The 16,418-nt window shown below is 42.1% G+C and overlaps 1 protein-coding gene across 4 annotated transcripts in view; it reads left to right on the top strand.

Annotated features, from left to right (window-relative positions):
- Nucleotides 1-16,418, top strand: part of STAG1 (STAG1 cohesin complex component) — a 150,617-nt gene that overhangs the window by 122,918 nt on the left and 11,281 nt on the right. For all 4 annotated transcript variants that reach the window (XM_074546966.1, XM_074546962.1, XM_074546965.1 and 1 more), the window contains 7 exons: nucleotides 2,590-2,677; nucleotides 3,948-4,028; nucleotides 9,747-9,839; nucleotides 12,410-12,584; nucleotides 13,331-13,470; nucleotides 13,936-14,037; nucleotides 15,530-15,678. In XM_074546966.1, coding sequence (XP_074403067.1) covers nucleotides 2,590-2,677; nucleotides 3,948-4,028; nucleotides 9,747-9,839; nucleotides 12,410-12,584; nucleotides 13,331-13,470; nucleotides 13,936-14,037; nucleotides 15,530-15,678 — 828 coding nt within the window. The remainder of the gene's footprint in view (nucleotides 1-2,589; nucleotides 2,678-3,947; nucleotides 4,029-9,746; nucleotides 9,840-12,409; nucleotides 12,585-13,330; nucleotides 13,471-13,935; nucleotides 14,038-15,529; nucleotides 15,679-16,418) is intronic.

Raw genomic sequence — 16,418 nt, 5'->3', positions numbered from 1 at the left:
GCTACTTCTCCTCAAAATTATAGAATTAATTATTAGTAGTAATAATAATTATGTTATATATGAACTAATAATAGTTCATGGTGAGAGCCTGGAAGATGCTTTTTCTTCCTACAGTTGAATTGTTGGCCAAATTTCCCTTTGTGGATTGCACAGAATCTCCCTCACCAGGCACAAATCAGCTTTTCAGGTTCCTGCTGCTCTCAGACCTATGGGCATCCTCAGCATGTGCAGAGCAACCTGAAGAACTTCAGTGGAGCTGTGAATTCTGGAGCACAGCACAAAGGCCTGATCTGCCCTCTAACTGCAGGAAGCACTTTCTCCTGTCAGCATGAGAGAAAGCTTCATGTGCAGGTGGCAGAGAGCCACAAATCATTTCTTCCTTATCACAGTGTGGGAGTGATGCTAAATGAAACCTTATTAGAGAAATTAGACTGTGTCAGTAGCACAGCTGCTCAAAGCCCAAGGTACAGCTTCCCTCTCTTTGTGCATCTTGAAGAAGTGAAGCAGTTTGGTGGGTGGAAAGGTCACTTCTTGGAAAAGAGACTTTTCTAAGCTGTTTCATGCCACATTTGAGAAACACCATGAAACTAGTACCTTTACTTCACCTGCCTCTTGTCTGGCAGAAATGTGCCCCAGCAGACAGGGCTGTCCATAAGAATTAAAAGAAACCTTGGATGAAATACTGGAACTTGTTTTCTGAAGCCCATGAATAGTCTGACATGGAAGAAACTAAGGGAAAATTCTTTGTTGTGTGAATTTTCTTCCTGAACTTCTGTGGAGAATTGTGTGGTGTCCAAGATCCCTTTTTAACTATGATTTTGATGGCTAAGTAGCTCAAAAGTGATAAAGAGGTACCAGAATATGCCTAACTGTAATGTGGAGGCTCTGCTTGAAGAAAGTTTCAATTGAAAGGCTGTGTGTAAGTTGTACATAGTTAGAATTTTTCAGCTCTGGAGGCTGAAGAGCCCTTCCTGAGCTCAGCTGTAAGGCAGAGGGCAGGGAGCTGAGTGTCCCCAGCTGTGAGGACATGGCCCCTGTGCTGGCTGCCTGATGGGGGATTTCTGAACTGAAAAGGCAGGAATGAGACAGTTTTTCCTTTGATATTCTCTGTAGGGTAATCTGTGCAGGTATCTGCCTCTGCACACCAAGGAGACTTTGCAGCTTTAATTACAGTGCTGTAATTAAGGAAGTACCACTCTGCCTTGCTGGCAACCCTGTGATTCATGGAAGCAGCATCTCTGTGCTTAATATCTCCAGTCAGAGGCAGCTCTCTGGCAGCCTCTAATTTATCCATGAAACAATTTATTTTAGTACCTCAAAGACCATCTAAGTCCGCAAAATATCTTTTTGGCTTTTTCCATTTTTAGTTCCAGTATTTTTTTGAGTGTTCCTGGTTTTTTCTTTATGGATTTGAACTGGGAGTTCAGGTGCACCTCGGCTTTAATGGCCCAGCCCTGGAGTGCACAGGGCACTCTGATGGCTTTCTGTGAAGCTCTTCCCAGTGACATTTTCCAGGGCTGGCTTGCTCCAGCATGGGAGGTGTTTCATGGCAGGGCCTCCAAAAGGACCTGGGCATTGCCAGTGCTGAGTTCAGCCTCTGTCCTTTTGGACCTAGGGAGTTTTTCCTTCTGGCTGAGCAGGGCAGTTAATGGTGTGACCCAGGGCAGGCACAGGGGTGGGAGGAGGGAGCTTGGCTGGGTGATCCAGGTGCTGGGATGAGTCAGGTGCAAGAGGCTGCTGCATCCAGTTGAGACTCCCCATTCAGTCTCAGTATCCCTCCTTCCAGGTGAGCACTTCAATCAGCAAGTTTCTGAGTATTCTGAGCTGGCTTGCTCTTTTATTGACATATTACAAACTGTTTCAAATTATCTCCGTTTATTTCCACTGCAGAAAAATGTTCTAAACCTAAATTTACTTGCTGAGAGAGTATTTTGTCTTGCAGGCAACCTGATGTTTTTCAGTTGCTGCTGTATTTCTCACTTCTCTATTAACAAACCATTTCATGAGCTGTTGAGGTCTGTAAGGCCTTACAGAGTATTTGTCCCTAATTTCATTTTTATTCCTCTCACAGATGAAATCAGGTTGGTGCAACTGAAATGTTGCCACCATCTCTATCTCATGTCCATGTGTTATCATATGGTCTCACTTCAGATATTCAGGGTATTTATATCTAGTGGTCATGTGTCTTATTTTTTTCCAAATCAGATAGTAGAAAAATATACAATTTTATTTTGCTTATAGCCGTTTTTATTCAGTAGATATTGATAGAGCTTGGCTGTAGTTTCTACTGCAATGTCAGGGAAGGGTTTTCTGGAGTTCTGTCAAAGAGGAACGATAACTTAGAGAGAGAAGCAGCAGCTCTGCTTAAGTAGCCTTTATAGGTGTATGATATGGAGAGTTTATCTGCTCCCTAAAAAAATCCCATGTAGTAAAACATTTTTCCTGGATTATCAGAAAGCCTGACTTGTGCTTTTAGCATGGAGTCAGGTGCTGTGCAGCTGCTTGGTCAGCTGTGGAAACCACCAAAGCTCTCTGGGCTGGGGCTTCTGAGGAACACAATTAATCCCTCTTGATTTTCTCTCGTTCCAGTGCTCATGATCTGACCAAATGGGATCTGTTCAGTAACTGCTACAGATTGCTGAGAACTGGAATTGAACACGGAGCTATGCCAGAACAGGTACCCTTAACAGCACCTGCACTGCCTCACTGGGGTGTCTGAGGTTCTAAACAGTCTGCTTGTACAGAATTCAAAAGTTCCATGTATGATTTGTGAGCTTCTTCCCACACCTTTCTCATTTGGAAAGTTGGGAATAGCTGATGTTCCTGACTCTGAAAAGCAGTGCATCAATCCTGATGTTTACACTGAAACCCAACATTGTAAGCCTTGGCTGCAATTAGAATGATCACAAATTATTATTGTGCATGGAAGGTAAGATGAAAGCTTATGAAAACCAGGAAATTAGAACATCCTAGTGGAGTTTTTTTAGGGAACACATCTTGGACTTTGTTCCCTCAGAGTTCAGCTTTTGTTTCTCATGGATGAGCACAGGAGCCATCTCATATTCTCCCATGACTCCTGTTTAAGCTGCAGAATTCCTACTTAAGCATTTAAACATTTTTAGTTTTTATTTTGTTTCAGTTCGAAGCCAGTTGTTAATTCTAGCTCAGTTTCATTTAGAAAAAATAAATTCTCATGAAATTCTGAATAAGAATTTTGTGGAAAGGACCCTAAGAGGAGGCATTGCCACACAGTGTGTGAAAGTCCTCTCTCTGCAGTTGCTGCTTCATGCTGGAGTTGTGCTACTGAAGAGACAGAGCTGGCAGACAGGCTGGCTCTGGGTCTGACAGTGTGTGGCTCTCCAAATGCCTCCATAAGATTTTAGGGAAAGGTGCTGAAATCTGAGCTCTGCTCAGCATTTCTTCCTGCAGGCCACCCTGAGGAGTTTGGCAATTGTAGCACCTCCTCTGGATTTGAGCTGTTCAGGAGACACCATGGATGCTTTATATGACCCTGGTCTTCTCCATGGGACAAGTTGTATTTTCTCCCTTTTTTTAGCAATTGGGCTACATGTTCATTTTCCATAGGAACAGATTTTTAATGCTGTTTAATAGTGAAACCAGGTATAGAGAAAGTTCAACAGATGCTTTTGATCTGAGAGATGTAGGTGTTGGGTTGTTCTTCTGTCACATTGTGACATCCCCTCCTGCTGTACCCCAGTGCAGACTTCTGGTGTTCCCCAGATTTACACAGTATTTTTTTGCCTCTAGTAGGCTGATTTCTTATTGCACCAAGCCAACCAAGGGAAAACTTGATACCCTTGAAAATAAAAAGTGCTAAGAGCTGCTCCTGTCTTTTCAGCACAAAATGCCTGATAGATTTTCCATACACTTCCTGCTGTGCCTGCTGTTAGCAGCATGCTGAGATTCTGTGTGTTCTTGTGTTACAGATCGTTGTCCAGGCACTGCAGTGCTCCCACTACTCTATTCTATGGCAGCTGGTGAAAATCACTGAGGGCTCCCCTTCCAAAGTAAGTGGCCATTTGATCAAACAGATTTTACTGACAGACACAACTTACCTGCAAAGGTGTTACACCTGATTTCTTTGTAACTTCCACTCTTGCCATTGTTTGTTGTCATTTATAACATATAAAATGTTGCTGTTCAGATTTGTTCCGTGTTTCAGGATCTATTTAACATCATGCATATGTCTAAGCAATGTAAATAGTTTTAATCAGGATTTTATAGCAGCTGATTATTATATTTTTATTGCAGAGGATAATTAACACACTTTATTGTGAGGACTGCAGTTTGCATGGCTGATAAGGAATGTTGACATGAACAGTTGTGAGCAATACTGTTGATCTGTAGACCACAGATATCTTAATCTTGATGTGATAAGTTACTTTGCTTACTCTCTAATTACAGCCTTTATGTTGCAATAAAAATGTCAGGGCACAGGAGGTAACAACTGCTAATAAAAAGCAAATGCACACAAAGTATGGTCAGGACAAGGTGGCAGGTGACTTTTCCAGGACCTTTCCTTAGCTCTTTTCTCAGTCAGAGACCAGCATCCTGTTCTTTCAGAACTTTTTCAAAAGTAATACATTAAATTAAAATGACATGAAAACTGAAGTAATAATTGTACTTCTCCATCAGCATCAAAAAGGTAAAGATGTTATATTGAAGTGCTACAAGACCTCCAGAGGGTCACTCCAGGATGACCATGCCAAATAGAAGTCAGTTTGGCTTTGCCCCATAATTAAAAATCATAATTACTGTCACCTAGAGAACTCCTAGCAATTTCTTATTTGGGGTTCCACCCCAGCCTCTACAAAATGAGTTTTGTGCATGCTTAGTTGCAGCATTAGTGCCCTGCAGCTCTTCAGAGTGGCAGCAGCCTCAGCTGAGGGCAAAGAGACACCCACAGACCTGCTGTGGCTGGAGCACTTTGCTATCAAACTTTCCAGTTCACTGTGAAAATAGATCTGATCTGCACTGTATGTGGCATTTCATCCACTGGGAAATAATTTTGCCCATGGCTGGTTTATAAGTCATTATTTAGGCTTGGAAATTGGTAGACATTAAAGGGCACCTATGTCTACCTAAACTTGTATGGTTTAGGTAGGCAAAGGCATTAACAGAAGCATCTCAGAATGAAAAACATTTATTTCATGGGTATTTTGGAAGTATTCAGGCTTTTACAGCAACATTTCTGGCACAGCAGTTTAATATGTAAGTCCATGCAGGTTTCTAGGGCTACTTAGCTGATTCTAGAATGATCTCAGGGCAGAGAGGGGTGATGGTGTGTAGCCTCTCTAGTAGACCAATGGATACAGCTGCCAGAAGCAGAGAGGCTTTTGGGCTCACAAGCCTTTCAGGTTTGAGATAAAAGCAGAAGATTACAAAGCAAAAGACCAGCTGGAAGCAATTGCTTGGTTTCTATTTAGATACAAATGAGGTAAACTCTGACAGGGGAGGAAAAGGTCCTTGGACCTGTAGAGGAGGCAGTAACAGAGTTAGGAGGAGAATTAGTGGGGAAGGAAGATAAAAGATGAAAATGGAGAGAAGAGAATTTATAATATGCCATAAAACTGATCTTAAGTCTTTGTTTTTCTATATCCCATAGATTTATGAATTTTTGTTTTCAGGCTCATGTTCCAAAGATGATCTTTTAGCTTTGCCTTGAACAGTCAGGCTGAGAGATCAGAGATGCAGGGATTGATTTGTAAGAAATGTTCATCTGCTGCCAGCTGGGTCATTTGTGTGACCTCATGCTGGCAGTAGTAGCTGCTCTGTTTCACCTCATGAAGTCCCATTTAGGCAGTCAGTGCACAGGATGAAGTATAGGAACATGTTGGAGTTGTAAGTACAGGAATAAAAGATGGAAACAAGTACAAGTATCTTGGCAAGTTTTACATTTGTTGTTTCATGTGTGCTTTGCATCCATCAGGTGCACCTTTCATTGCAGGGAGTTTGCAGGTGGGATGGGGAATTCTGGCAAGGTTTCCTTCAAAGTGAATTCTCTGGCTACAGTTCAGAATTGCTTGGTAACTTTTGTATCTTGTATTGATTCTGTGATGGAGTCATACTTGACAACCATAGGCATACACTGGGAACAGAGTCATTTTGGAATTAAGTTATTTTTTGTCTGGTGTTCAAATGGCTTCCAAAATAGAGCTCTGTCCTGAGAGAGCTGCCCTTGTTTGGAACTGTCCTGGGCATTATGGCCAGGCCAGGGCACATTAATTGCTGTGTGAGGGATACTCATATTCCAGGTGTTGGGCATGTTCTGGATCATGGCTCCCTACCTGATCCAGCTGTTTTGGAATGGACTCCATGTGTGGCAGAGAAAAACTCAACTCTTGTGATTTAAATCTAATTAGGATCAAGTCAGCTCATTGATTTATTAACAGCACATAATTGACCTACAGCCAGTGCCACACAGCTCCAGGATAACTATCAGCTCTACAGAATGCAGGACCAGAATATTGGACATTTCTAAAATGTTAATGAACACCTACAAATTCCAAACTTGCCCTTCAGCTGATCACAGGTTACTGAAGTCTCCTTCCCAGGATACACACAAAGAGCTCTTGTTTCTCCAGGCTGTTAGCAGGGGGTGAGGTGCCCCTCCCTGTTCAATATCATTTGTAAATAGAGCCAAAAGGAGTATCTTTGATACGTTATTATCAGCATAAAAATGTATCAAAGACATTTTAGCAGGAGGGTGATAATGGATATTTGAATTATTAAGAAAGTCCATATTCTCTGCCCAACAACAAAGATTTTACCCATTGAAAACAGCAGAGAGTTGGGGCAGAGTTATTTTGAAACACTTCTTCAAGCTGTCCTGTGGAGAGAAGGGTGTCCTGTGGAGTCATCTTGGTGTCTAAAACTTGAAAGGAAAACTTGATTACTGAAAGGAAGGCTGCAGCAGGTATGAATGCAATGTATAAACTTTGAAATATCCACAGTCTGATGTTGTAACCTTTGGTCTCCCTCTGTGCATATTCAGTGGAGGCTGAGGCTGTGGGGCTGTTTGTGCCAACTGGTGCTCTTTGGGGCAAGCAGTGCTGTACTGGGGGAGAAAGCTCATCCTCCATGGCTTGTGGGAGCAGCCTGTTGTGGCCTGGAGGAAAACTCCTCAGGTGGAAAGGGGTTTGAGGGTGGTTCCAAGGGAAACTGGTCATTTCTCCCCTGGAGTTCTGTCATCTGTCAGTCTGGGGGAGCAGGGACAGGCCTGAGGCAGGAAATTTGGGCATTAGAGCAGACACTTGTTTCCACTTGGATTTCTTCAGCCATGTCCCAGGTACCCAGGACATTGCACTGTGTGTATGTACTGAGAAGGAAATACTTGCAGGACAATAGAGTCCTAAAACTAAAACAGTACAAATAAAGCATGACTAGAGCAAACACTGAGAGGCAAGACAGAGGCCAGCCAGTTGTGGGTAAGCAACAGCCAGAGCAGCCAAATGCTTGGCTATGAGAGTGTGATCAGTGGGCAGAGCACTTAGGAGACCTGATTTAAAAAGGGGTTTAAAGAGCAATGTGGTGACTTGGTGACTTTTCATATTTATATGGGCATGATGACAGAAAGCAGAAGAAGCTAAAGGGAAGAAAAATGTCACAAGGGACAAAAGGTTGGACCATTTTCCACAGTTGGAGTGGAAGCTGAGGGTTCTTCAAACCTGTGAAGTTGAAGTTAATACTGCAAATAATAAGTACTTTAGAAGAAAAGCTGTGAGCACATAGGGAGAAGAGGATGGGGTTTGGGTGATGAACATAGCAAAAGCACAGCATTTTAAAATTACTTCATTGGAATAAACAAACTTTAATTTAAAGCTGGAAAGTACCTAAAGAATTGTAGACATGAGTCTTTTGAGCTCCTGGGTTTGGGTTTGGGTGGTGGCACAGACTCCAGCCCTTGCTCTCAGCAGCTCATTCTTGTTCCTGCCATGGAGCAGTTCAATTGCAGAGTTGTGACCTTGTGGTTTTGCCTAACAGCCAACAGAATGATCAAATGGTTTTGTGTCAGCTTTTCAGCTGAAGGCAGATCAGGTACTCACACCTCAGGAGCCTGGGCTGTGCACCCCAGAATGCCAGAATGCTCAAAGACTTGGAAATCTATTTTTTTTTTCTCATTTTCTCTGTTGAAAAAATTTCCCACTCTTCAGTAGTCTGGGGATTTCTCCAAGCTCACAAGAGTTCCAGATGGCTGCATGCACTGTTCAGCTGGGCTTTCTCCTGCTGTCTGTAACTTTGCAATATGAATCTCTATCATGCTATGCTGTCAGGAGAGAGGGTAATGAATATCATATACCTGCTTGTTAGTCACTTTGACAGAAAGAAAAATGGGAGACACACTCATTCCCTTTTTAACCTGTATGTAGGTTTTTTCATGGCTTTAGTTTCTCTGTTGAATTCATGGACACCTAAATGGAAGGTAATTGCAATAGAAAGTAGAAAGCAGGAAGGTGACTGTAATCCCAGTGCTTGAAGGGGTAAATCAGGTGACTGTGTAACAGTGAACTGATAAGCCTGCCATCAGTCCTGGGTAGAATCTTGGAGTGGGAGACAGAAAACACAGTTGGTACAAGGCTGAAGGGCCAACAGCTAAGATTGGAAGAAACACATCCATTTCTTGTTGATGAAATTGCATTTTTGACTGAGAAGAAAATCAATTGAAACACCAGTGTCTCTAAGATATTAATACCACATTGCATTTTAGGTGCATGTTTGGATTTAATATAACTCATATTCAATAGCTCAAAACAGATCCATATATTAAAGAAAAAATGTAGGTGAGCAATCCTTGCACAATGGAGTAGTTTCTGATGCATTCTGGCAGAGATCTGTTCTCTCCCAATAAAAGGGTCATTTTTATCAGTCATCTGGGAAGGCCCTGAAAATGGGGATGATATAGATCAATTAGTGAACAAAACACAATTTAAAATTTTTAAAAAGAGGCATCTTAATGCTGCCAAATGGGAGGTTTGTATCCAAGCTGTGATTAGAATAGAGCAGAACTGTCTTAGAGATTCTGTAATGCCAGGGTAATGCAGTGGCACCATGGCTGCATCATCAGAGAAAAACTGTTTAGGAATAGGAAGGTGAAGGAGTGCACAGACCTTGAGTGTCCATAGCAGCAAATCCCACTCACTCCATTGGAAGTGATGAGAAATTGAGAGCTTTGGGAACACTCTGGGTGCTTGGGCACACTGGCAGTCCTGTGTTGTGCTGTGAACCAGCACAGGGAGAACATATGGACCACAAAAAGGCTCTGCAGTAAACACAGAACAACGAGAGCTCGTGGCAGGAAGCACAAGGAAAGCTAAAACCAGAACTGAGACACATGGGCTGAACAGCATCAGTGAAACATTTCTGCAAGGAAAACATTGCATAGGCACTATGTAGGTTCTTCACATTGCTTGGAGGTTGTTCTGCAAGACATTGCCTCTGAGAGGGCTGTCCTGGGGGAAGGTCTGCAGAGCAGGGCCCAGCCATCCTGCTGTGAATTCATCTCATTTCATTTCATTTGGGGTTCTTCTTTTCTTCTTGGTGATTGGTTCATCATCACTGTAAAACCAAGGCACTGTTTCTCTGTGTGTTCTTTTTGAATAGCTTATTTCTTTCACAGCTTTTTGTACAATGTATGAAGTCATCACCACCACTATTTCTTTATTTTGCTTCCTTCAAGAAACTTCTTACTAATTTTTTAATACTTTCTTTTTTAATCTTTACTCCAGGAGGACTTGTTGGTATTGAGGAAAACTGTGAAATCCTTCCTGGCTGTCTGCCAGCAGTGTCTATCAAATGTCAACACTCCAGTCAAAGAACAGGTAAAAGAAATGTCTGACTCTTAGAAAAGTGTGATTATTAAATTGTAGTAAAACTCAAGACAACACTACATCAAACTTAAAGTAAAATAATCTGTGCCTCTGTCTAATCTAAATAAATGTGAACAAGCAGCCCAGAAGAGCAGCTGTATTATCAGAACTTCCAAAGCACAGCTCATGACATATTAACTTTTGATTAACAGTGAGTAAGGATTACCTGGATGCTCAGGCTCATTCCCAGCCCTCGTGACTTCAGGCATCCAACTCAGTCACCTCAGCTGAAAGACTTTTTCTGCAGACACTGCATTAAAAGGCAGTAGGCATTTCTAATTAAAAGGAAATAGGCACTACTGGAGGGTGGCTGAGACTTCAAATGGACTGAATATTTTTGGGTTTTTTTCTCATTGAATCAAAGGGTTTGTTGAAATAATTAAATCTGTCTCTGCAGGACACAGTAGCTGGTTTGTTAGCTGAGGTTATGTGAATACACACTGATTTATGGCAATGACATTTGTCTACAAATGGCATTTCTATCAGACCTCCCCAGATTTTGCAGAGTATAACTAATAACTGGCCTGGGTTTTTTGCCTGTGGTATTTAAAAGATAATACTTGTCAAAAGACACATTTATTTCTTTGAAAGATAGCTCTGCTTAGCATTTACTCTCTGTTCTTCAGATTGCTAACTATAAACATTAAATGCTCAGAGATGTCAGTAGTTTATGTAGTTCTAAAAGACTTGTGTGTCATTGGCTTCCAGCTGATTTTACTTTAGTAATTGTTTTTTAATATTCAGAGTAGTTACTCTTGGCATATTATATTAATATTGTATAATGTGAAAATATCTTCTAGCTGCATGCAAATACCTTCCAGCTCGAGCTGGACCTGCCATCCTTCCTGCCTCAGCAAATGGCAAATGCTCCTTGGCATTCCTGCTGTGGGTTTCTTCTTGAGGTGGATTAACATGGGTTTGTTCTCTTCCTGCCAGTGGCCACAATGGTTTTTTCATTGATAATTTAAACTTTGTTTAGAAGCTCCTTTGCAGTTCCCAGTTGTGGGGAAGTTTCCAAGCCTCAGCCAGACAAGCCCACGCCCAGGCAGGCCCAGAGAGAGGGAGTGTCCTGGGCAGAGTAGGCTGGAGACTCCAGGGACCCATTCCAGCTGACTCTTCCATGATTTGCTTTTGTTTTCTTCCTTAAAAAGTATGTTTCTGTGAGTAGCAGGACTGCTACTTACTGCTTTTGTTTTACTGGATTTTTTTGGAGAATTATGTGCAAATTGTCTCCCTACCATACTTGATCCTTGCTCCAGACATTCTTTCCAGACAAAGTTGATGTCCATATAAAAGGAAGGAAAACTGTATGAAGTATTTAGAGAAACAAGAGTGAAACATTTCAACTTTCCCATGAGTGTTTGAGGGAAATAAATATCCTGTGACTGAACCCACTGCTGCCTTTATATTGGCCAGAACTCAGCACCAGCAGTGCATTACTCATCTGCTCTTTTTTAGAGGTCTGCATTAGGAAGAGCTTCAGTTCTGTTGAGTATCAGGGGAGTTTAGAGCAGGTGAGATCATCACTGGAATGAATCACAGCCTTTGGATAAAAAGGAGAAAAATCCCAAATTGCAACATCTGTTCCTAAGGTCTCAACAGAACATAGTTTACAATGATGTGCATCTGTTCTTGCCTGAGTGTAGCTCATTCAGATTTGATAACATACTCCCAGAAATGAGGGAGCCACTAGGAAGTGCAGCATTTACTGGGAAGTTCAGATTTTATTTTGGAAATTTGTAAAGTTTTCAGAACCTGAGTTTAAAAATAGAGAAGCTATGAATAAAAAGGCTTTGGAAATGTGCTGAATGTGATCAAATGCAGACAGCTGGCTGTGAGACACAGCAGAAGCCATGTGGGGGCAAAACAGTGTTATTGCCATGCAGGAATGAGCCCTTGGAAGGAAGGAAGTTAATGACAGCTGCCTTCTTTCCTGTCTCAGGTAATGAGGATATAATAGTAATGAGCATAAATCATGGACAATTCTGCCCAAGTTGGCTTTTGTCTGGATTTGAAAGCTGTGCAGACAAACTTGGTTCTTTTTTTGCCAGAGCTTTTGATGAAATTCTGCAAAAATGTCCTTGCTGTGGCTGGTTGTCTGTATTTTTGGGGTCTGACAGTGACTCAGCTGGAATTTTCCCTCAGTGTTATTCATGTTTTTACTTGTTTGATTTTTTGACTGTTTATCAAAAGAGGTGTGTTCTCTTTACTACAAATTTTGCTGCAGGCCTTGGATCAGAGGTAGATTTAGAGTTCTTTTCCTAGAGAAGAAATGGAAGTTTAATATGGGTGATGTGGGACATGGAGAAGGTCATAACCACAGTTCCTGACCTAGGAACCAAGGGCACTCCAAAGCAGAGGAAGCCATCATGGAATACTCTCACAGCACACAAACAGCTCCACCTGAGAACAGTTTAAGAAGCTGTTTAATGGTAGCAGGGGATATCTGGAAATTAGATCAATTGTACCTTATGTTTTCCTTTCTTGGCTTTTCTCTGCATTCATTCTCTTGTGCCTTGCAGGCTTTCATGCTGCTCTGTGATCTCCTGATGATTTTTAGTCACCAGCTGATGACGGGAGGTCGAGAAGGGCTCCAGCCTTTGGTGTTCAATCCAGACTCAGGCCTCCAGTCAGAACTTCTCAGTTTTGTCATGGATCATGTGTTTATTGACCAAGATGATGAAAATCAGAGCATGGGTATGTTTAGCTTTTTTTTTCATACCAGACACAGAAGAAAGGAGAAAATAGAGTTTTCTGATCGGTTTGTTCAGATGTTTTCAGAAGTATTCCTACTTTTTGGAAAGTCACTACTCTGAAGCTTCTTATCTAAGTTGTGGAATATGCTTTTATTATATAATAACTGTGTTTAAGATTTTATTTGTGCAGCTTATCTTTCATTCACAGAGTAAAGCCTTGCATGGGGACTTAATATTTATGGCATTGCCATTCAATGTTAATGCTTCTTACAACTGGATTTTACTTCTGTTGTTCAGAGAATTGATTTCACATCTGAAAATCCAAGGCATGCAGAAGTATTGGTGCTTCTGATTTTTCTTTTGTTAAATATTTATAGCTTAGTCACATTAATAGAGCCTCTGTGAAGGTTCTGTGTTTGAGAGGTTAAGCAAGAGCATTCAGCAAGAGTTCACTGTGGCTTTTCACAGGGTATGGGAAATAAATGACTCAGTTCCATGTGGATTATATCCAGGATCTCCTCAGGATTATGGAGAGCAGCTTTGGTCAGTGGTGTGTCATGTTCCTAAACTTCCCTGGAAGTTTCCAAGAAGGCAGGACTCAAGACTTACCACCTTTCATTTTAGCTTCTTCTCCAACAACCCTTCTTGCTTCATGTTCAAGAATTGATTTTTTGCTAAAAGCTCCCCTTTGATAATATTGTTTTAGAACTTAACAGTTACTTACAAAGATTCTGATGATGCTTTCAGAGGGAGATGAAGAAGATGAAGCCAACAAAATAGAAGCTTTACATAAGAGAAGAAACCTTCTGGCTGCCTTTAGCAAGCTGATAATTTATGACATTGTGGACATGCATGCAGCAGCAGATATCTTCAAACACTATATGAAGGTACAGGCCCTGCATCCTCCTGTCCCGTTCCTTACTCCACTTTTTGGCTGTAGTGAATTCCTTTCCCCTCAGTGTACAAGGAGCACAAACCTCTGTGCTGGTGTCTGTTCATACCTGCTTCTTAAGGGGGGTTGGATCAATGTCATGTTGTTGCTTGGAATTGGCAGCCATGGGTCACCTTCATCAAGTGCTTACTTTGGGGCAGGAAATGCTCTTTTGCTGGGTTTTCAACATGTTTGTTACAAAAGAAAATAAATACAGAAGTTCCCTACCTTATCACAGGGTTTGGTTTAAATTTTGATACTGAAATGTTGCCCCCCACTCACATCAAAAATGTAGATTTGAGCAACTGCTGCCTTTTCAAATCAAGAATTAGAAGTAATCTTTCTCTTGGGAAAACTGTAAGAAATTGTATAAGAGATTTTGATTAAAAGTTTTTGATTTTTTTTTCACATTTGTTTTCAGTACTACAATGACTACGGAGATATCATTAAGGAAACCCTGAGCAAAACCAGGCAAATAGATAAAATCCAGTGTGCAAAGACACTCATTCTCAGTTTGCAACAGGTAAGAGCATTGATTTTTTTTGTTAGAAATGCCTCACTGCAAAAAGCCCTGGCCAGGATTTCCTCTGATGCACTTTACAGGGAAGCAGAAATGCTGCATTCCTTAGGACATTCTCTTCATTTTCCTGCTCCCAGTTCAGGCTGTCACTGCCCCTTGTGTCTCAGTAATCTCTGTCTCCATAGGCCCACACTGGCAAAGCTTGGGCAGGTAAAAATGGAAGGGAGAGGAGAGCCTTGGAGGCAGTTTGGTCCAGACTGATTCTTGGCATTTGTTTATTGATCCTGAGTCAACAAGAAGAATTAGGATGGCTTTTTCTTCTTAACATTTGCTGAAGTAATGCATCTTCCTTATACTTTGTCTAAATACTGATGAATTTTTCAAATTTCGAGCTAATTAAATCTTCCAATACTGTTAGACATGTTTTTTCCCAGAAAAATTCTCTTTACATCACCCATAAATTACTGCCTGGTGATGAAATCTATCAAGCAACAGCACAAAGTGCACTAAATACCACTTAGGCCCTTGAAGTACCAGCTATAGCCATTGCACAGAGAAATTACTTCTGCTAATTAGATGCTTTCAAATGAGCTGGACCTCCCCAAATCCCTTCCTAAGGGATTTGCTGTAGCAATCTGGAAGCTGTGAGAGATCTGTGCAAACCTGAGAAAAACAGATGTACTTCCAGAAGAGTCAGAGAGTGTCAAAGCAGCCCATGTCTGTAAAACTTGGAGAGGAGGAAGCAGCTGCCACAGATCAGTCAGGCTGACAAAATTCCATGAAAAAAGTAATGAGAGGAGCTCTGCAAGTGCCTCAGTGACAGGTAGCAGCCAGTGTGGATTTGTCAAGGAGGAATCCTGTCCAATTAAGCTGCTGTCACTAATTACATGGTAACAGAGCTTGTGGAGATGAGAGAAACAGTGGCTGTAATGGAGCCTGATTTAATATCCTCACTGGCACTGATTTAATGTCCTCACTGGCACTGTCTGCCAGATGCTCTCAGCAACCAGTGAGAGATGGGGTGTAAATGGCAGTGCCAGGAGAGGTAGAACTGGCTGGAAAAGCACCAAGCACTCCAGTGCAGTGCTGGGAGAGCCTTGGAGGCAGCAGTGCTGGGCAAACAGGCACAGAGGGTACAGTGGAGGAGCTGCAGTTTGGATCCCCAGATTCAGAGCAGCACCAGTCTGATGGGTGATGGGGGTGCTAAGAGAACAGCACGAGAATGCAGGAGCTTCTTGATGAGTTGGGAGAATGACAGATGGAATTTAGGGAGGGTGGGTGCAGAATTGCACCAAAATAACTCCACACAGGTACAAGATGGGGACAGCTGGCAAGCAGCAGAGGGACAGAAGAAATTCTGGCAGGTGACAGGGACACCATTATGTCTCAGTCGTCACAAAGGCCATTCTCAGATGGAGCAGGTTTAGAACCCAAGCCTTTCTCAATAAAAGTGTTTCCCAGCTCACAGATATCAACCTCTGAACTCTCTCTGCAGCTGTTCAATGAGCTTGTTCAGGAGCAAGGTCCCAACCTGGACAGGACCTCTGCCCACGTCAGTGGCATTAAGGAGCTGGCCCGGCGGTTTGCCCTCACTTTTGGCTTGGATCAGATCAAGACAAGAGAGGCTGTGGCCACACTACACAAGTGAGTGGTGGTAAATAAACTGGATTTTTACACTACTTCAGATTAAAACTCCTGTTCAGCATTCCCTTTCTCAGGATACATAATCTCAATCTCAATATGGAATAATTCTGTATTTTTTTCTACTTTAATTAGAGGGGTCTACATGTATGTAGGCAGAAAGGAAACAAACTAGCTGCTACCTAATTATTTACTGGAATTTATTGGCATGGTTATCTCAGGTGGGTTGTGTGTAACAAGTGTGTATGGTTCTTTGTTCCACACTACTCTGGATTCTGGAGGAACCAAGGGCTGTTATGTAAAGATACTCTAAAAATCTTTTAAAGTACCGAAAATGTTTATGCAACTGCTGCATAGAGAAGCATGGAAAGGTTCAGCTAAATTTAAATTATGACTTTGCCATGCCATAAAAAAGTTCTAATGCTGAGGTTTGGTGTCTCAGAGACTCAGTCCTTGACACCGAGATCAGCACGGTCAGGCACTGTCCTGAGCCAGGCAGGAGTCAGGGGACACTTGTGCCTTGCTGGGTGAGGGAAGGACAGTGCTCTCTTCAGTCAAGGTGACAGAGCAGAACCCAGCGTGTCCCTGCTCTGGGGACTCAGTTCTCTGCTCTGGCTGCAGAGCTTGGCTCCTGTTTGAGCTGACACATTCCCTGGAGCTCCTGCCCTGGGCTGCTCTGCCCAGCTCCCTCTTACAGGGACTGGCCGTGTGCTTATCTGAGGGGTCTCACAAATCCACAGGGA

Source organism: Zonotrichia albicollis, chromosome 9 (genome assembly GCF_047830755.1).
Source record: "Zonotrichia albicollis isolate bZonAlb1 chromosome 9, bZonAlb1.hap1, whole genome shotgun sequence".
NCBI classification, from domain to species: Eukaryota; Metazoa; Chordata; class Aves; order Passeriformes; family Passerellidae; genus Zonotrichia; species Zonotrichia albicollis.
The sequence above is the reverse complement of the archived record's forward strand: the minus strand, read 5'-3'. Positions and strand labels throughout refer to the sequence as shown.